The sequence below is a fragment of the Triticum urartu genome, chromosome 6A (assembly GCF_056163025.1).
Source record: "Triticum urartu cultivar PI428250 chromosome 6A, HENAU_Tu73, whole genome shotgun sequence".
Classification (NCBI taxonomy): domain Eukaryota; kingdom Viridiplantae; phylum Streptophyta; class Magnoliopsida; order Poales; family Poaceae; genus Triticum; species Triticum urartu.
The window spans coordinates 157,305,182-157,327,474 of record NC_141878.1 but is presented as its reverse complement, the minus strand read 5'-3'; the positions used below and the strand labels follow the sequence as shown (position 1 = coordinate 157,327,474).

Here is a 22,293-nt window from a genome sequence, read left to right as displayed (position 1 = left end):
AGGAGCTCGAAGTGGTCAGCTCGGCAGAGCTTATAAACCACTCCAAGCCCCTCTCGGCTAGCGAGGTGGGACTAAACATCCCACCGCACTGCGCCAGTTCTAGCACACAACCTTTGGTCCCGGTTGGTGCCAGCAATCGGGACTAAAGGGGGCATTGGTCACGGTTCATGGCACAAACCGTGACCAATGCCCCCCTTTAGTCCCGGTTGGTGCTACCAACCGGGACCAAAGGCCGCCGCTTCCCGCCCTTTGGGCTGCTGAAAAGAGGCCTTTGGTCCCGGTTGGTGGCACCAACCGGGACTAAAGGGGGCATTGGTCCCGGTTGTGCCACGAACCGTGACCAATGCCTTTGCAATATAAGCCAGCACTTAGGAAATTTTCACATTTCCATCGCAGTTGCCCCCGACGACGCCGAGCACATCGACGCCGCCAGGCTGCCCCAACGCCGCCCGCCGCCCCCGCCGTCGCCCGCGCCCCGAGTCGCCGTCTCCCGCGCCCTCGCCTGACGCCGTCGCCCACGCCCTCGCCCGACGCCGTCGCCCGCGCCCTCGGCCGACACCGTCGCCGCGCGTCGCCGTCCCCTGCCCCGTCGCCGTCGCCGTGCCGCCGTCCCTGTGAGCACCGCACGTTTGCCGCCCCCGCCGCCGTGCAATTTTTTATTATACATGCTATTTTTTACATGTTTTTAGATTTTCACATATATATATATGTATGTATGTATTTTTTAGATATATGTATTTTTTGATGTATGTTCATATATGTATGTATGTATTTTTTACATGTTTTTTGTATGTATGTATGTATTTTTTTCAATTTTAATGATGTTTTAAAAATACATATATGCAAAAGTTAGATTTTTAATTAGAAATTTTTTATCTATATATGTTCTCTGATTTCGTACATTTTAGGTTAGTTTCATCTTAAAAAAAGTTTTATATATTTAGGAAGAAGGAATAGAAGGAAGAAAAGGTTTTATATATGAGGATCGAGAGGGGGTCGACGGTCGAGAAGGGGTCGAGAGGGGGTCGTCGAACATGAGAGGAAGAAAAGGATAAAAAAAGAAGAGGAAGAAGAAAAAAACAGGAGAAGAAAGAATAGAGGAGATTTTCTCCTCTATTCTTTCTTCTCCTCTTTTTTTTTTCTTCTTCTTCCTCTTTTTTTATCAGGAACGAGGGTCGTCGAGGGTCGCCGAACATGAGAGGAAGAAGAGGATAAAAAAAGAAGAGGAAAAAGAAAAAAAGAGGAGAAGAAAGAATAGAGGAGTTCTTCTCCTCTATTCTTTCTTCTCCTCCTTTTTTTCTTCTTCTTCCTCTTTTTTTATCGGGAACGAGGGTCGTCGAGGGTCGCCGAGGGGTCGAGGGTCGAGAGGGGGTCGACGGTCGCCGAGGGGTCGAGGGTCGAGAGGGGGTCTAGGGTCGCCGAGGGGTCGAGGGTCGTCGAACATGAGAGGAAGAAGAGGATAAAAAAAGAAGAGGAAGAAGAAAAAAAGAGGAGAAGAAAGAATAGAGGAGTTCTTCTCCGCTATTCTTTCGTCTCCTCTTTTTTTTCTTCTTCTTCCTCTTTTTTTTATCGGGAACGAGGGTCACCGAGCGGTAGAGGAAACCCTAAATAGCAAGTATCGTCGGTGTGACATACATGTGGTCGTCGGTGTCGGACAGTACATCCACGTCCCACAAGTGACGCGGGCTTCGACGCCCACGTCACTTGTGGGACGTGGATGTAGTGTCCGACACCGACGGCCACATGTATCTCACACCCACGATACTTGCTATTTTGGATTTCCTCTACCGTTCGGCGACCCTCGACGACCCTCGTTTCTGATAAAAAAAGAGGAAGAAGAAGAAAAAAAAAGGAGAAGAAAGATTTCTTCTTCTCTTTTTTTCTTCTTCTTCCTCTTTATTTTATCGGGAACGAGGGTCATCGAGGGTCAGGGTCGCCGAGCGGTAGAGGAAACCCTAAATAGCAAGTATCGTCGATGTGAGATACATATGGCCGTCGGTGTCGGACAGTACATCCACGTCCCACAAGTGGCGCGGGCTTCGACGCCCACGTCACTTGTGGGACGTGGATGTAGTGTCCGACACCGACGGCCACATGTATCTCACACCCATGATACTTGCTATTTAGGGTTTCCTCTACCGCTCGGTGACCCTCGATGACCCTCGTTCCTGATAAAAAAAAGAGGAAGAAGAAGAAAAAAAGAGGAGAAGAAAGAATAGAGGAGTTCTTACTCCTCTATTCTTTCTTCTCCTCTTTTTCTTCTTCTTCCTCTTCTTTTTTTATCCTTGAAGCGTTGTCAAGGCCACCCCAAACCCTAGAGAAGCAGCGTCCAGGCCACCCCAAACCCTAGAGAAGCAGCGTCGAGGCCACTAATTTATATTAGTTCTACGTTTGCCACTAATATATCCATCTATCATGTTTGAATAATAATTGCCATGTTGTAAATATTTGTAGAAACTATGGACACCGCCCGAGACGAAGTACAAGAAGAGTTGTTGGGGGACATAATCGCACGAGGAAGTGATGCCGTCTGCTCGTTGTTTCTCAACAACACCGATGGTCTGGAAGCAGCTGGCTATGATTATGATGGCCCCGGTGACCTAATGTCGGTGCAAGAAGGAGACCGTGAGGACGGCTCCGGTGACCCAATGCCGGTGCAAGAAGGAGACCGTGATGACGTCTCCGTTGACCGAACCTAGTTCGGCCAGGTTTATATATTAGTTAAGCTTCTGCTGACTAGCTAATTGATGCATTCATTGTTTTGGTATGTACACATATTAATTAAGTATTTGTTCTTTTTTCTAGCCCTCCGGATCGAGCACAACTTCGGTAAAGAGACGAGGCCCGAAGAAAAAGTTGAGCTCGGATGAAAAGTTTGAAATCATAGCAATCGCGCCTGACGGCCAACCGATTGAACCCCTCCAGACAAAGAGCGCATTTGTTGCTCAGTGCGGGGTTTTGGTTAGGGACAAGATCCCGATCAGCATCCAGCAATGGTTAAAGCCGGCTACAGAAGACCCTGAGGTGTCTTATGTCAATGATATGCAGAAAAATGATCTTTGGACTGAGCTGAAGTCAAATTTCACCCTACCGCAAGAGGATGATCCGGAGAAGCTAGTTAAAGAGCAATTAATCAAGTCTTTTGCTCTTAAGAGGATGGCAGAACTATTCAGGAGGTGGAAGAAAGAGCTGAATAAGTTTGTCGAAAATAAAGAGACACCAGAATTCAAGGGCAGATATGAGAAGATCAGAGATCACTGGCCCGCATTTGTGGCCCACAAGACATCAGAAAAGAGTAAGAAGATGTTGGCGACAAACAAGCAAAATGCTGCGAAGAAGAAGCATCACCATCGCACGGGGTCAGGTGGCTACCTCGTAGCCCGGCCTAAGTGGGCCAAGACTGAGAATGATCTGGCTGATAAAGGGATCGAACCAGAGACAATTAACTGGCCAGACCGTTGCCGGACTTGGTTCTTCGGGGCTGGCGGAACCTTGGACCCTGTATCAGGGAAGTGCATTTGGACGAATGATCAAATGGACATACCAGTCAAGAAGCTTCAGCAGTATATCGAAGTAGCACAGCAAGGGACGTTCGTTCCAGACAGAGAGAACGACGAGCTCACAATGGCCCTCGGGAATCCTGAGCACCCTAGACGGACACGAGGCACGCCAGGCTCCATTCCGTGGAAGGTTGGGTTTCTGGACGCAAGCGGTTACAAATGCCAGGAGAGGAGGGAAAAAATGCAGCAGACCCAAATACAGGTGCTGCAAGCAAGGGTACAAGCGATAGAGGAACGAGAAGCAAATCGCAGCAAATGAACTGCCAAAGCTTCCCCCGAAGTTACCCCGCCATCTCAGCGGAGAAGCAGCGTGGCTTCCACCGAGCTGCTTCAGCCAGAGCACGTCTTGAAGGCTCCTGCCAGCTATCCCGTGGATGCTATCACGGAGTCTCAAAATTTCCACCTTATGACGCAATGGATTAATATGAAGGTCAAGGCGGCTGTTGGCTCTCTTTTTCCTACTGAACCCGGCGCAACTTTTCACTGCCGGCCAATTCCAGAAGGATTTGCTAGGGTGATGGTGGATGAAATAACGGAGGGATTTGAGGACCTCCAGCTTGACCACCCTACCGGTGAAGGGGAGACTCGGCTGGGTTCTGCTCTGAAGACTCCATGCCTATGGCGGAAGGAGCTCATCAACCTTTCGAACTGGACGCCTCCGCCTCCTCCTCCGGCGATTCAAGGCACTCTGCCTCCTCCACCACCTCCTCCTCCGGCGAGTGATGATCAGGGCACTCGGCGGGCTCCTTCTTCGGCACGTGGCGGCACTCCGCCTCCTTCTCCGCCTGCGCCGGCGCGCCCGAGCAGCCAGCCTCCTCCTTCTCCGCCTTGTCAGCAAGGGCGGAAGAGACCTGCCGCCGCTCCGGCTGCTCCTGTGCATCGTAGTCCTTCTCCTCCGCCTCGTAAGCGAGTAAAGAAGACAACCGCTCTGTCTGCTCTGCCGGCGTCTAGCAGTACAGCTAGAGGCGGGAGGACATACAGATTCGGTCCTTCTCTGAAGACTCCAGAGAAGTTACCATACGAGGGGACCCTGGAGGAGAACGCCGAGATCGCATGAGAAGAAGTGAGGAACTTCTTTGAAGGGGTGAAAGCAAAGAAACATCCACCTCCGGAGGAGAAGGTAGATCCGGTGAAAGCGAAGCACACTCTGGCTGCCCTGACAAAACCACCCAAGTCTCCGCCGAAAGGAAACTATGAGTGCATTATTGGAAAGGAATTTGCCAAAGCGGAGCGGTCAGGAAGTACTGTCAGTGATCAAAGGCTGAAAGAACGACGAGCTGGGAAACAAATTGCCCAGCTCGGTGAACAAGTGAAGCAATCGTGCCCCCCGCTCAAGGTGCCTAGCGACATCGTCGGTAATGATCCGAGGATGGTGCCCGGTTATAGTAATCTTGGCGATTACCTGCCCGACGATGTACATTATGATTTCATGGAGGTGCAGATACATAGATACGAGTACGGGAAACCTCTCGTCAAAGATGAAAGATCTCTATCAACGATGATGCGAAGATTGCATGATTGGTACTTGAAAATCTACAGAGAGTCTGGGGGGAGGGATACTTTGTATGTGAGAGTTAAAAAGGAGCATGACCTCATTGGAATTGAACTGTTGCCTATTCCATTTGAGGTGTTCTATCAGTTTTTCAATCAATTGGCCCTCGATAAAGCAACGGTTACCTGCTACTGTCTGTAAGTAGTACTACTTCTGTCATTAAGTCTCTCTCTATAGCTCAGCTCTTTCATTGCATGTATTTATAATTATCCTCACTATATTATGCAGATTGAAGATCGCCGAATTGAAGAAAAGACAAGTCGGTGATATTGGGTTCATTAACACATATCTCATAGATGCAACTGGGGTTAAATTTCGTGCCGCAGATACCGAGGCCAACTTGCTACGATCGTTGGTAATAAATGAAAACAAAGATATAATACTCTTTCCTTACAACTTCAAGTGAGTGTTACTGTCTTGTGCGTATTCGGTTTCCCTTATATATTAGTCAAGGTTATAGTAATGTAATTGATGAGTTATGCATGCGTGTGCAGTTTCCACTATATTCTCCTAGAGATCAAGCTTGAGCAGGGACTAGTAACCGTCTTAGACTCAAGACGAAAAGATCCCCAGGACTATGCGGACATGACTCAAATGCTCGAGAAGTAAGTTAAATCAGTCATTATCCACCATATCAGCAACTTTGTTCATTTCCTGATATATCAAGTAATTGTTTTCTTTGTCTGGCAGGGTTTGGACAAAATTCACCAAAAAAGCTCCAGGACTCCCGAAGAAGTTGCAATTTAGACACCCGAAAGTAAGTACTATAGTAGCATGTTCCGCGCATCTCCTATTGATTCAAGCGCTAGTTTCATCAATACCATTTGGCATTCTTGCTTATCAGTTTGATTGACCTCTATTTCTTGTAAAGTGGTTGTGGCAGGAACAAGGGAATGATTTTTGTGGATACTATGTTTGCGAGTCCATCCGCCACACGACCTGTGAGCGGGGCTACTCTGACGAACAATATGAAGTACGTAAATAACAACATTCACAATTTTATTTTATTACCATCATTTGTGTTGAGTTTCATTCATTCATATATATATGTATTGACCCCCTTCTTCAAATTAGATGTTTCGGAAGAGGGATGAACTCCTAGCACCAGCTCGCATGCGAGCAATTCAAGAGGAATTGGCGGCATTCTTTCTTGACCATGTGATCGTTGAAGACGGAGAATACTATGTGGACCATGAGTCCATATGTTAGGAGATTATATTTGTAAGAGATAATAATTGTATATATGTAGCCGGTAGTGTCGGATAGATATACGAGAACTTGTTGTTCGACCAATCTCTCGGAGAAGGAGAGGTGGTCGATATCACTTCTCTCTGTATGCATATATGTTCATGACAATCTTCTATTTCCTTCGTTTGCTTACTAGCTAGCTAGTGTGTCTAGTCCTCTCTATACGTATGTATAGTACGTAGCGTCGACCAAGCACGGACATAAGAGAGGACACTTCTCTCTATTAATTATAGCTAGCTAACACAATATATGAAACACCTAAATTAACCCCCCAAAACCCCCACACCCCCCCTTTAAAAAAACAAAAACCCCAGCCACAGAAATGCTGACGCGTGGATGCCTATTGGTCCCGGTTGGTGCCACCAACCGGGACCAAAGGCCCTCCTGCCTGGGCTCCGCGCACAGGCCACGTGGAGGCCCATCTGTCCCGGTTCTGGATTGAACCGGGACTAAAGGGACAGGGCATTGGTATCGACCCTTTAGTCCTGGTTCAGGAACCGGGACAAAAGGCCCATATGAACCGGGACAACAGGCCCTTTTTCTACTAGTGGTCCCCCACCCTAGTGAGCTGGGTGTGGGCCCCCTAGCCTTCATCTTTGCCGTAGATTTTTCTTTATTTCTTCTAAGACGTTCTGTGGAGTTTCAGGACTTTTGGAGTTGCGCAAAATAGGTCTCTAATATTTGCTCGTTATCCAGACCAGAATTCCAGCTGCTGGCATTCTCCTCTTTATGTAAACCTTGTAAAATAAGAGAGAATAGCCATAAGTATTGTGATATAAAGTGAAATAACAGTCCATAATGCGATAAATATCGATATAAAAGCATGATGCAAAATGGACGTATCAACTCCCCCAAGCTTAGACCTCGCTTGTCCTCAAGCAAAAAGCTGATAACAATAAATATGTCCTCATGTTTAGAGGTAGAGGCGTCGGTAAAAATAAAATACGGACATGAAGGCATCATGATTATTCTTATAACAGCAACATATATAAATTTTTTCATATGATTACTTATGTTCAAGTGATGATCTATTCACAATGCAAAAAGTATACATCATAAACCTTATTGGGCTCCAACAAACTATAATCTCAGTCATTGAAGCAATTGCAATTTATCACAACATCGGAAAAAGTCTATGTCAGAGCTAAAAAGCAAGTCCACATACTCAACTATCATTTAGTCTCCCATAATTGATAACACCCATGCAATACTTGTGGTTACGGAGCTTTAATCGGACACAGAGAAAGATAGGGGCTTATAGTTTTGCCCCACAACCTTTTACCTCAAGGGTAATGTCAACAATAATGGTTCATGCTCCCCTACATCCAATTAGATATATATATATCATGTTCTTTCCAACATACTGAGCTTGCCAAAGGATAAAATGAAAAAGAAAAGGTGAAGATCACCATGACTCTTGCATAAGGTAGAAGATAATAATAAAGGATAGGCCCTTCGTAGAGGGAAGCAGAGGTTGCCATGCGCTTTTATGGTTGGATATATAAAATCTCAACGCGAAAGAACGTCATTTTATATTGCCACTTGTGATATGAACCTTTATTATGCAGTCCATCGCTTTTATTACTTCCACATCACAAGATCGTATAAATCTTATTTCTCCCACACCAATCAATCATACATATTTAGAGCAATTTTTATTGCTTTGCACCGATGACAACTTACTTGAAGGATCTTACTCAATCCATAGGTAGATATGGTGGACCCTCATGGCAAAACTTGTTTAGGGATATTTGGAAGCACAAGTAGTATTTCTAGTTGGTGCTGAGAATTTGGCTAGCATGAGGGGGAAAGGCAAGCTCAATAAGTTAGAGGAACCATGACAACATACTTTATCTTAGATATAAGAAAGACATAACTCATTACGTTGTCTTCCTTGTCCAATATCAACTCTTTAGCATGTCATATTTTGATGAGTGCTCTCAATCATAAAAGATGTCAATGATAATATATCTATATGTGAAACCTCTCTTTCCTTATTACTTCCTATTAATTGCAACAATGACCAAAGCTATGTCTGCTAACTCCCAACAACTTTTAATCATCATAATCTTTCTATGTGAAGTCATTACTCTCAATAAGATCAATATGAACTTTTTTGTTTCTTTTTATTCTTTTTCTCTTTTCTTTTATTCACCCAAGATCATGGCAAAATAATCATGCCCTTGACTCAACACTAATCTTTATTATATATAACTCACGGACTCGATTACATAGAGGGATCATAAAGCAAAACTCAAAACTAGATCATGCCATAAACTTTATTCTACTAGATCAAGATACTACTAATAGGATCGAACTAAGAAAACGGTAAACATAGGAGTTGTGATGGTGATACGATACCGGGGCACCTCCCCCAAGCTTGGCAGTTGCCGAGGGGAGTGCCCATACCCAGATACTCAATTCTTCTTTGTTGGAGGAGACGGTGGAGGTGTTGTTGATTTAGTTGATGGCTTAGGCTCCTCCCTTAATTTGCGCTTGAGGACGGCATTTTGATCCCTCAGATCATCAATTTCCCACTCCAGGGTTAATATCTTTTTGCATAGGTCCTGCTTATTTTCCTGCAAGAGACGAAAAGGGATAAACTCGAACGTGGGTTTCTTTACTCTATCAGGGATACTTGACTTTTTGAACTCCACGTGCATGTCCCCAAGTTGAGGTAATGGTGCTTCATCCTCATTTGAGCTCGTCTCCTCCTTCCCCTTGGGTTCATAGTCCTCTTCTTCCTCCGTGGTCCATTTATCGTGTTCCACATCTCCATAGACCTTTGGATTTGCTAAGTAATCATCCACATAGCTTTCTCCTTCTGAATCCTGGGAAGACATGTTGATTTAATCTGCAACGGGACAGCTCGAAATGAAAACAGGAGATTTTTGCGTGATGCAGGAGTCAAAACCCCCGAGAGAATATATAATGAATTTTTACCGACCAAAATACGTATCGTGCAAGAAAATGGAGTCCGGAAGGCACACGAGGCGCTCACGAGGTAGGGGGCGCGCCCAGGGGGGTAGGGCGCGCCCACCACCCTGGTGGGGCCCTCGTGTCCTTCCCGGACTGCTACTTATTTTTCTATTTTTCTAAATATTCCAAAACAGAGAAATAATGCCTTAAAATTGTTTTGGAGTCGGTTTACTTACCGTACCACACTATTCCTTTTCTAAGTCTGAAACGTTCCGGAAAGTGTCCCTTATGTATTCCTCCGGGGTTATGGTTTCAATAATATTGGTTTCAACATTTATGGGATTACCTGAGATATAATGTTTAATTCTTTGACCATTTACCACCTTCGGATTTGTGCCCTTGAAGTTGTTGATTTTTATGGCACCGGAATGATAGACCTCCTCGATAACATAGGGGCCTTCCCATTTAGAGAGAAGTTTTCCTGCAAAAAATCTTAAATGAGAGTTGTATAGCAATACATAATCACCCACATTAAACTCACGCTTTTGTATCCTTTTGTCATGCCATCTTTTAACTTTTTGTTTAAACAACTTGGCATTTTCATAAGCTTGGGTTCTCCATTCATCAACTGAACTAATATCAAATAACCTCTTCTCACCGACAAGTTTAAAATCATAGTTGAATTCTTTAATAGCCCAGTATGCCTTATGTTCTAGTTCGAGAGGTAAATGACATGCTTTTCCATAAACCATTTTATACGGAGACATACCCATAGGATTTTTGTATGCAGTCCTATATGCCCATAATGCATCATCAAGTTTATTAGACCAATTCTTTCTAGACCTATTAACAGTCTTTTGCAAAATTAATTTGAGCTCTCTATTGCTCAACTCTACTTGACCACTAGACTATGGGTGATAGGGAGATGCAATTCTATGATTAACATCATATTTAGCAAGCATTTTACGGAAGGCACCATGAATAAAGTGTGAACCACCATCAGTCATTAAATATCTAGGGACTACAAACCTCGGAAAAACAACTTCCTTAAGCATTTTTATAGAAGTGTTACGATCAGCACTACTAGTTGGAATAGAATAGCTTCTACCCACTTAGTAACGTAATCAACAGCAACTAGAATATGTGTGTATCCATTAGAGCCAGGAAAAGGTCCCATATAATCAAAGCCTCAAACATCAAACGGTTCAATAACAAGAGAATAATTCATATGCATTTCTTGACATCTACTAACATTACCAATTCTTTGACATTCATCACATGACAAGAAAAACTTATGGGCATCCTTGAAGAGAGTAGGCCAATAAAAACCAGATTGCAATACCTTATGTGCAGTTCTATCTCCAGCGTGGTGTCCTCCATAAGACTCGGAATGACACTTGCGTAGGATATGTTCCTGTTCATGCTCAGGTACACAACGTCTAATAACACCATCTACTCCTTCTTTATAAAGATGTGGGTCATCCCAAAAGTAATGTCTCAAGTCATAGAAGAACTTTTTCTTTTGCTGGTATGTGAAGCTAGGTGGTATAAACTTAGCAACAATATAATTAGCGTAATCAGCATACCATGGAGTACTACGATAAGTACTTATAACATTTAATTGTTCATCAGGAAAATCATCATTAATAGGTAGTGGGTCATCAAGAATATTTTCTAACCTAGACAAGTTGTCTGCAATGGGGTTCTCAGCTCCCTTTCTATCAACAATATGCAAATCAAATTCTTGTAGCAAGAGAACCCATCTAATAAGTCTAGGTTTAGCATCTTTCTTTTCCATAAGGTATTTAATAGCAGCATGATCAGTGTGAATAGTTACTTTAGAATCAACAATATAAGGTCTGAACTTATCCCAAGCAAATACAACTGCTAAAAGTTCTTTTTCAGTAGTGGCATAGTTTCTTTCAGCATTGTCTAGAGTCTTGCTAGCATAATGAATAACATTTAATTTCTTATCAACTCTTTGCCATAAACAGCACCTACAGCATAATCACTAGCATCGCACATAATTTCAAAGGGTAAATTCCAATCAGGTGGCTGAACAATAGGTGCAGAGACTAATGCTTTCTTAAGTATTTCAAATGCTTGTACACAATCATCATCAAAGACAAATGGTATATCTTTTTGCAATAAATTAGTCAGAGACCGAGAAATTTTTGAGAAGTCCTTAATGAACCTCCTATAAAAACCGGCATGACCAAGGAAACTTCCTATACCTTTGATGTCCTTGGGACATGGAATCTTTTCAATAGCATCAACCTTGGCTTTATCAACTTCAATACCTCTTTCAGAAACTTTGTGGCCCAAGACAATTCCTTCATTAACCATAATATGGCACTTTTCCCAATTCAAGACAAGATTAGTTTCTTCACATCTCTGCAAAACTCGATCAAGATTGCTCAAGCAATCATCAAAAGAGGAACCATAGACGGAAAAGTCGTCCATGAAAACCTCACAAATCTTTTCACAAAAGTCAGAGAATATAGCCATCATGCATCTTTGAAAGGTAGCAGGTGCATTACATAAACCAAAAGGCATACGTCTATAAGAAAAAGTACCAAAAGGGCAAGTAAAAGTAGTCTTTGATTGATCTTTAGCCGACACAGGTATTTGAGAGAAACCAGAATAACCATCTGGAAAGAAATAGTGTGTGTGTTTGCATAATCTTTCTAGCATTTGACCAATACAAGGTAAGGGGTAATGATCTTTCTTAGTAGCTTTATTTAATTTGCGGAAATCAATTACCATCCTATAACCTGTGATAATTCTTTGTGGAATCAATTCATCTGTATCATTAGGAATAACAGTAATACCTCCCTTCTTAGGGACACAATGGACAGGACTTACCCGATCACTATGAGAAAGGGGATAAATTATACCTGCCTCCAGAAGCTTGAGTATTTCTTTTCTTACCTCTTCTTTCATTTTAGGATTCAGACGTCGTTGAGGATCACGAACTGGTTCGGCATCTGCTTCCAAATTTATTTTATGTTGACATAGAGTGGGACTAATGCCCTTAAGATCATCAAGAGTATATCCAATAGCAGCACGATGCTTCTTTAGAGTTTTCAATAATCTTTCTTCTTCATGCTCTGAAAGGTTAGCACTAATAATAACAAGATATATCTTCTTTTCATCAATATAAGCATATTTAAGATTATCAGGCAGAGGTTTAAGCTCAAACACGGGATCACCCTTGGGTGGAGGAGGATCCCCCAAAATTTCAACAGGCATGTTATGATGCAAAATAGGTTCCTGTTTAAAGAATACTTCATCTATTTCCCTTCTTTCATTCATGAACATATCATTTTCATGGTCTAGCAAATAGTGCTCTAAAGGATCACTAGGAGGTACGGCAATAGAAGCAAGACCAATAATTTCATCCTTAACCTGCCTGTACGGAAAAGTAAATAACAGAACGTGCCACAGTCGGACGTCTAAGCGACATCTCGAAAAGGGCTTATAATGAAAATAAATCACAAAGATGCCACAGTCGGACGTCTGAGCGACATCACATAAAGGGCTTATATCAACAGTAAATAACCATAATGCCACAGTCGGACGTCTGAGCGACGTCACATAAAGGGCTTATATCAAAAGTAAGTAACAATAATGCCACAGTCGGACGTCTGAGCGACATCACATAAAGGGCTTATAGTTTATCATTCGAATTTAAATAGCTCATGAATTTAAATCATCGCAAGGAAATACTCAGCATATAATAATAAACTGGTTAGTCCATTCACATAAATAACCTTCAGCCGAGTTTACCACTCTCGGTTTTATGTTTATAGTCCGAGGGCTGCCTCTGGGGTTGACACTGAGATTTGCCACTGAGACTAACACTGATATAGAGATGATGTACAAGTCCTTGCTCGTGGATATGGATACTCGAATGATTTTGACTCTGCAGAGTTTGTACTCTTTACCACAGCCAACGGATTTCGGTAGCCACAAGGACTAGTTCCGTTTACGGTGTTTTAGAAGAAACATGTCTAACCAGTACACACCCATTCCACATTCCGTTGCCAGGGATCACCCTCGGCGACGTTCAAGAAAAACCTTAAGACGGGGAGGCTACAACCTCGAATAGCATGTGATCAAATTTATATCGCGCGCTCTAAGGGGTGCCCCCCTCTCGGTCCCAACCGGAAACACCCATGCCCCCTGACCGGATGAAGGGCTTTAATCCAGGGACATGGAACCCTCATCACGGTCCCTCTATTTGGTGTGTACAAGGAAAGAGGTTTGCAACTTACTAAACCGCACCCTTTGCAGAAAAAATCTGGCAGCATGAAGGGGAAACGAACGGGATCGAGACTTGACCCACGTTAAAACTGGAGTTCACGGTTGACATAAAACCAGCATGCTTCAACAATACCAGCCTACAACCCATCATGTCACCACATGATCGTGTTATCTTATCATCATAAGAACACATCCAACTTCGAAGCTCACTTGTAGCTTGTCTTGCATGTACATAACATTCAAAAATGCTTATATAAACATGCCATGAGAAAAACTACTCAAGCAAACATGCAAAACACTCATCATATCAAAGATTCAAACATGCTTGCCTGGTTCGGAGAACTCGGAGTCTAGCTCGGCGAAGTACACGTCTCCTTTACCTCCTCCGGTATCTATGTATTAAAGAAAATCACATACTACATAAATACCGTGAGTGCACAAAAAGTATCCCAAATATTTTCAAATAAATATGACAAAAAACTAGACAGAAAAATAAAGATGACAGAAAAAGTTTCAAGTTAAAATCATCCTTTGTTTAAAAGTTATAAGGGTTTTAGTCCAGGGACCTTTCTGTAATGAAACAGAAAGTTTCCAGGGTTCACTTCATAAAAACAGAAAACGTTTTAGTCTAGAATACGTCAGTCCAGAGGGGAGACGTATTTTGCCCGAAGGCGTTTTCAGAAAACGTTTCAAAAAAAGAAAAGGCTGACGGGGATGTCCCACCCGTCGGGTTTGAAAACCAGAACAGGGCACTGGCGCCCGAGGGCCGCGGTGGTCGCCGGCGGCGATCCACGGCGAGGCAAGGGGATCGGAGGGTACCAACGTGTTCACCGTGTTCTTCCGCACCTATGGGTGGTGGAGTTGAGCGTCGGCGAGCACCACGTCGACGGCGGCCCCAACTCCGGTGGACGGTGGTTCGGGTGAGGTTGATTCTCTCCAAGCAGAGCTGCAAGCTTCAAATTGGAGCATGGGTTAGAAGTGTGGGTGCACTAGGAGGCTACGGGCCGAGTTAGGGAGGCGTGGGTGCCCTCACCGGCGCGGATCGTGCCGGAGCCCAAAGTGGATCGGGGCGGCCGGAGACGGAGAAGAAGACCCCCTCTAGGTCCTCCTAGTGGCTGGGCGTGGCTCTGGAGAGGTGTAGGGGTGGTGCCTGGTCGAGATCGAGCTCGAGGCCCCCTTTTATAGCCGGCCCGAGGCGGTGCCCGAGAACGGGATAACTCCGACGATGCCTACGGCTGTGCAGAGGTTGATCGGGACATTTAGGGGATTGGGCAGCTTAGTGATGATCCACTGGCTCCACTCAAACGCTAACCTTGGTGGGATTTGGCCTGCCCCGCAGTTTCGACGGAATGGCGCCTCGCAGGCCCGTTAGTGGCAGAGAGCACGCTCTGTGCTTGCCAGGCCACGACGACGGTGCCGCAGTCGTGCACAGAGGACGGGTGGACACGCGGAGGGCTCTGGTGGCTGGGGCGGTGCCGGACGGCGCCGAAAGGCAGGGCCGACCTCTGTTGGCCGCCACGGGTGGCTCTGCCACCCAGAAGACGCCGGAGCTAGCGAGCCATGTCGCCACCGACGCCCGCGCCCGGCCAAGCGAGTGTGCGGCGCACTGGATAAGGAGGGGGAGTAGTGAGCATTGATCCAAGGAGGCTACTGGCGAGATTGTCGACGGGTTCTAACGAAATGACACTGTCGACTGAACCCAGACACTGAATCTCTGAACTTTTCCTGAATTCAGACAGAAACAGTGCATGCCAGGTGTTCGATGAAATGTTTTTGTCATGTGGGAAATTTTTCTGGAGCTGATCTTCGGTGAGGTGGCCTCTTGGTGTATTTGGAAGCTGTATGAATTATCTCAGAATTTTTGGAAAAGGAAAAATATGGATTTCACCGAAAATGGCATTTCTGGTCCAAACTTATAGTGGGCAAAATTTGAAATTTTTGAACTGAGGACAAGTGGATCTTGATGGATCTAGGTTGGAGGTACTAAGGACTAGTCAGAGGAGTTTGTTTGGAGTTAAAACTCAAAAGGAAACTTGTAGTTCCTTTGCAAATCACCTAGGTCCAAAACAAATCACAGAAATAGTTTTGAGGTTAAAATAAATTGAATAGAAAACAAAAATGGCTTGAAACATGCTGGAGGTGGGGTCTTGCCTTGATCTAAGGCTGGGATGGGTTTTGGAATGTTATGTCAAAATGTGACATGGCAAAAGAGGAAATTTTGAATGGGGAAAAGAATAACCCATAATCCCTAGGGTTTCTTTTTAATAGAAGGAAATTCAGAAAATAAATTTGAGTAGAGTCAAGACAACATGAAAATTTCTCAAGACCAAAAATCAAGGTTGAGAAGAGTACCAAAATATTTGTCATAAAAGTTTTGAGAGGGAGAGGGTTTAAGAAAAAAATTAAAATAGCCTCCTCCAAATCAAATAAACATTTTGATAAAAACCAAATCAAAATTTTTGGAGTGTCACAACACCTACCCCCTTAGGAAAAATCTCGTCCCCGAGATTTCAGCTGATCCTCAAATAGGTGTGGGTATTCTGCCCGGAGAGAGTCCTCTCTTTCCCATGTCGCTTCATCCTCGGTGTGATTGCTCCACTGAACCTTGAAGAACTTAATTGTTTTCTGACGGGTCCTCCTTTCAGACTCCTCTAATACCTTTATTGGATGTTCCCTGTAGGTGAGGTCTGGTTGCACGTCAATGTTCTCATGTGACACTTGCTTCTCTGGGTTGCTTACACATTTCCTCAAATGTGAGACCTGGAACACGTCGTGGACGTCTGACAGCTCCTTGGGTAGGTCTAGCTGGTAGGCTACGGTGCCTCTCCGTGCAACCACACAGAAGGGTCTAATAAATCTTGGTGCTAGCTTTCCTTTAACCTTGAACCGTTGCAGGCCCCTCATAGGTGACACTCGTAGGTACACATATTCACCGGGTTCAAGGGTGACTTCACGATGCTTCTGATCATAGTAACTCTTTTGTCGGCTTTGAGCTGTCTTGAGTCAGTCCCTGATGAGCCTAACTTTCTCTTCAGCTTCCTTGAGCATGTCTGGGCCGAAGATACGGCTGTCTCCTGTTTCCGACCAATTTAATGGAGTACGACACCTCCGCCCATACAGGGCTTCAAAAGGTGCCATTTGTAGGCTGGATTGATAACTGTTGTTGTATGCGAACTCGGCATATGGCAGGTTTTCTTCCCAACTGGTTCCATTGGTGAGGACACATGCTCTCAGCATGTCCTCTAGAATTTGGTTCACGCGTTCAGTTTGTCCATCAGTTTGGGGGTGGTATGCTGTACTAAATGCTAGCTGAGTTCCCAGAGCCTATTGTAAATGATCCCAGAATTTTGAGACGAATTGAGTGCCTCTGTCGGATATTATAGTCTTTGGAACTCCATGCAGACAAACTATACGGGAGAGATAAATCTTGGCAAGCTTCTGAGTGGTGTGGGTTGTCTTCACTGGGATGAAATGTGCCACCTTGGTTAATCTATCGGTGATGACCCATATGGCATCATTTCCATGTTGTGACCGAGGTAGTCCGACAATGAAATCCATCCCAATTTCGTCCCATTTCCACTCAGGTATCCTGTTTGGCTATAGTAGTCCGGCTGGTTTTTGGTGCTCGGCTTTTATGCGTTGACAAGAATCGCAACATGCAATGAAGGTGGCTATATCCCTCTTCATACAATGCCACCAAAATCTTTCCTAAATGTCCTTATACATTTTGGTTCCTCCAAGGTGGATTGAATATGGAGCAGTGTGGCCTTTGGTTAGGATTTGCTATTTGAGGTCCTCTACATTTGGCACGCAGAGTCTGTCTCCGTACCATAATATTCCCTCATCGTCTACGACGAATTCCGAGGCCTTGCCCATGCTCACTTTTCTTTTTATGCCTTCGATGCTGGGGTGTCCATGCTGAGCTTTCTTAATCCGCTCCACAAGGGTGGGGTGTATTTACAAATTTGACACAGTGCCCTCCGTGACCATCACCAAGTTGAGTTTGGTGAACTCCTGTTGAAATTCAGGTCTCAAGTTATGTGGGTGGTCGTTGCCCGAGCTGGGGTTTCGACTAAGAGCATCTGCCACTACATTCGCTTTTCCTGGATGGTAGTGGATGCCAACATCATAATCTTTCACTAATTCCAACTAGCGTCGTTGCCGTAAATTGAGCTCTGGCTGTGTGAAAATATATTTGAGACTTTTGTGGTCCGTATATATTTCACAAAGATTTCCAAGCAAAAAGTGTCTCCACTCTTTGAGTGCATGAATGACTGCTGCCAATTCTAAGTCATGAGTGGGATAATTTTCTTCATGCTTTCAAAGTTGTATGGAAGCGTATGCGGCTACTTTGCCTTCTTGCATTAGCACGCATCCGAGGCCTTTCCGGGATGCATCACAATACACTTCAAAACTTTTGTGTATGTCTGGTATAACCAATACTGGTGCTGTTGTTAATTTCTTCTTGAGTTCTTGGAAAATTTTCTCGCAAGCTTCAGTCCATACAAATTTCTTATCCTTCTTGAGTAACTGTGTCATTGGCTTTGCTATGGTGGAGAACCCCTCAATAAACCTTCGATAGTATCCAGCCATTCCCAGAAAACTGTGGACATCCGTTACGTTGGCTGGTGGTTTCCAGCCAAGTATGGCCTTGACTTTTTCTGGGTCCACGGCAACGCCTTCTTGGGTCAATAAGTAGCCTAGAAAGCTGACCTGTCTTAACCAAAATTCACATTTGCTGAATTTGGTGTATAATTGGTGCTTCCTTAATTCTCCCAGTACAATCCTGAGATGTTCTGCATGCTCTTTTGGTGTCTTAGAGTATACCAGAATATCGTCAATGAACACCACAACAAATTTGTCCATAAATTTCATAAAACTTTGTTCATGAGGTGGACAAAATATGCAGGGGCGTTTGTTAGTCCAAACGGCATTACTATAAACTCATATAGTCCGTATTTGGAGGTGAATGCTGTCTTGGGGATATCATCTATCCGGACTTTTAATTGATGATATCCTGACCTTAAATCAATTTTTGAGAAAACTTTGGCTTGTGCGAGCTGGTCAAATAAATCATTTATCCGTGGCATCGAATATTTATTTTTGACGGTGACCATATTGAGTGCTCGATAGTCTATGCATAATCTCAGTGTCCGATCCTTTTTCTTGGCAAATAATACTGGCGGACCCCAAGGTGAGGAGCTGGCTCGTATAAATCCTTTGTGCAGCAATTCTTTTATTTGCTTCTTTAATTCTACTAACTCAGGGGGTGCCATCCTATAGGGTTTCTTGTAGATGGGGGTGGTTCCAGGTGCTAGTTCAATGCTGAACTCTATTTCCCGGTCTGGCGGCATGCGTGGTAGTTCTTCGGGAAATACGTCAGGGAACTCACACACCACTGGAACTTTGCTTAACTCTGAGGTGTCCACCTTGTTCAATCTTGGTTGTTGTGATCCTGGTCTTTCTTGGGCTGCGACTTTTATTGTCTTCCCATGATGATGAGTGAGGATTACAGTCCGATTGAAGCAATCGATAAACCCTTTGTTGGTGGTTAACCAATCCATTCCTAGGATAACCTCCAGCCCTTTATTTTCCAATACGATGAGGTTTGCCTGAAACTTTAGCCCTCTGAGCTCAATTACTACACCTTGGCAGTAACTCTGAGTGATTTGCTTATTCCCGGGGACTTGATGATCATGGATTTTTCCAAAGGGAGTATCGAAAAATCATGTTGCAAAGCAAAACTCTTCGAAATGAACGAGTGAGAAGTTCCAGAATCAAACAAAACCGTGGCAGGTATTGTGTTGACAGGGAACGTACTGAGTACGATATCCGGGGCATTTTGTGCTTCCTCCTTGGTCACATGGTTCAGGTGACCCTTCTTGTGATTGTTGTTGGGGTTGAAGTTGTTACACTTGGGTGCTGAATTGTTCCCATTGTTGTTTGGCTTTGGGGCCGAGTTTCTTGGCTTTGGGCACTGTTTAGCATAGTGTCCTTCCTCCCCACAAGCATAGCAAGTAACACCTGGGCGATACGTAAAATCCTTGTCCCTTGCGTGAAAATTCTTGATTGGGCACGGAACATTGGTTGTGGGTCGGTTTGCCCCAATCTTCTGAGGGTCAGTCTTGTGCCGGTTGTTGCGAGCATGAGTAACCTGATCCCTTTTCCGCTTGTGAAATTCCTCCAAGCTGTGGCGCTCATTTTCCAATGTAATGGCCTTGTCCACGAGCATTTTGAAGTCTGGTAAGGTGTGTACGACCAGCTGGCATTTAAGTGCTGGCGCCAGACCATCCAGAAACTTCTCCATCTTTTTGTTCTCCGTCATATGTTATTCGTTGGCATAACGAGATAATAGGGTAAACTGACTATTGTAGTCAGTCACTGTCATGCTTCTCTGCTTGAGGTCATCAAATTCCCTTTTCTTGATCTTCATAATGCTTCTAGGAATGTGTGCCCCACGAAATCCTTCTTTAAAATCTTCCCAGGTGATATTGTTTTCATTGGGGTGCATGTGTAGGAAATTCTCCCACCATGACGGGGCTGCTCCCGTGAGATAGTGAGGTGCATAAAGTACCTTCTCACGGTCTGAACACTGAGCAATAATCAACTTCCTCTCAATGTCTCGAAGCCAATCATCGGCCTCAAGAGGTTTATTAGTGTGAGAGAACGTTAGGGGACGCGTCTTCTGTAATTCAGAAAATTTAGAGTGCTGCTGATATGGCTCACGATGATTCCCCATATTGATAACATGGTTCATCATTTCTTGATGCTGCTGCTGGCTTTGCTCATAAAGGCGGCATACTTGAGAAAATGCTGTTTCACTGCCCTGCTGACTTGACTGTCCCTGTGTGAAATTGTTGCTAGTCTGGGAACCATAATTTTCTTCCGCGGGTTTGGCATGGAACGTGTCCAGGGACGAGGCATTTTTCACTCTGGGGTAATTTTGCAAACTCATGAGAAAATTGAGTCATAAAATTAAATAATTTTGTAAAGGCGGAAATTTTAAGAACTCTCATATTTTTCAAGATAAAACTCGATTGCGCATGGAGAAGGACCGCTTAGTACATATCTTACACGCAAGCCGTAATTATACAATACATCACCCAGGATGTGCGTACACATTCCTGACATGTTATTTAGGCTAGTGCACTTCTCCGAGATCCTACATGATGCGCACACAAACTACTACTCACCAAACCTATGTACATATAAACATTCATACAAGTTGGCACATCACACTGCTGCTAGGCGTGCTCGGTCGAAGATGGTGAAGACCTCCCTTGGCCTGCCGAGGGTAAGACCCAGTGGTTCTGGAGACTCAACCTCTTCCTCAATGATAGGTTCCAGGCGCGAAGTACTAGGTTGTGGAGCTAGCGCGGGTGTGGCAGGTGGTGCGGCTCGGACTGGAGTGGGAGCAATGACCTGGTCAAACTCCTCAGTGGTAGGCAGGCGGCAAGCGGTGGCTAAGATGGCCGGTGTATAGGATGCTGAGGACGAGACGAACGTCAGTGGTGGTGCCATATGGAGGAGCTCCCTCCTGTTGGCCGAGCAGCCATGCATGGAATCCATACGAGCAGCTACGAGGTCGTCCACGAGGTTGTCGAAAGCTGCCTCAAGTGCCTTGAGGTACTCAACAAGCATCTCTATAGCCTCATCTCTTTCTCCCCTGGCGCAAGCGAATGCATAGTGGCAAGCGTATGGCATGTGGCAGGGAAGGTAGCGGTAGCGACGAGACTTCATTGAAGGAAGAACATCCCGGAGACGAGCTATTGCCTCGCGGGCAGCCATCTGCATGGCATGCCTCTCCATAGGCATGGCCCTCCCGATGAACCGGAAGCGGCGGAACTCGGCGCGTCCTCCCTTGAACTTAACTGCGGCCCGGTACATGGACAAACTGTCGTTGAGCTTGTACCGATAGAGTGTGAACTCCGGACGGACTGATGGCCCGATCGCGATCTTGGTGATGGAGATGAGGAGCTTGATAAACCCCTCAGGAACATTAGCGAACACCTGTGACTCACAAACGTTGCCCGCCATCTACAGAAGTAGACAAAATCCCAAATAGTCAAATCATAAATTTATGATGACCAACAAAAAATTGCTACAATATGCAGAATAATAAAATAAGCTAATAACCGATTAGCAATCGCACCTAGTGGCTTCCTACAGTCAGCCTGGCTCTGATACCAAGTTTGTCAGGGCCGCCTTTCCAACAAAACATTCATTGAAAAGCCGACCTTTGTGTTGACCAGTACAGAAGAATTCTTCTTACTGGCAGACAAAACCTTGATACAGAAATCCAGCAGAACTAAATATTATACATGGTTGGGCTGAGGATGCTCAACAATTTATTACAAGCACGCCTATATTATACATAAAGGCGGATATGAGACAAGGGTATGGTGACGTAACTACTGACTCGAAATAAAGGTGGTGGTGGATATGTCACAGTGAGGGGGTGACATGACTCTGAAAGCTTATAGCTCATCAAGCGTCGGAGTGAGGCTTGATGATTTTTATTCGGGTGGCGGAAGCGTGTATAATACAAGTGAACAACTCCAGGGTCGCACGTGACTGACTGGGACTCCTCTAGGCGTCGGACTCGCTATCGAACTCTTCATCCATAAGATCGCTTTCGTCAACATCTGGCCAAATCAACAAGCCAGGTGAGTACTTTGAATGTACTCGCAAGACAGTTCGGACATAAGATATAACAAATGCAAACATGATGCACATGAGTAGAATTAG

General features: G+C 44.6%; 1 protein-coding gene across 1 annotated transcript; it reads right to left on the bottom strand.

The window, feature by feature from the left end:
* Nucleotides 1-20,778: 20,778 nt before the first annotated feature.
* Nucleotides 20,779-21,582, bottom strand: LOC147964563 (uncharacterized). The gene has a single exon (XM_087530035.1). It carries the CDS (start codon nucleotides 21,580-21,582, stop codon nucleotides 20,779-20,781), a length of 804 nt encoding a protein of 267 aa, XP_087386161.1.
* Nucleotides 21,583-22,293: the final 711 nt, after the last annotated feature.

Coding starts and splice junctions, on each gene's coding strand:
- LOC147964563 (XM_087530035.1), bottom strand. CDS start 21,582: ATGGCGGGCAACGTTTGTGAGTCACAGGTGTTCGCTAATGTTCCTGAG.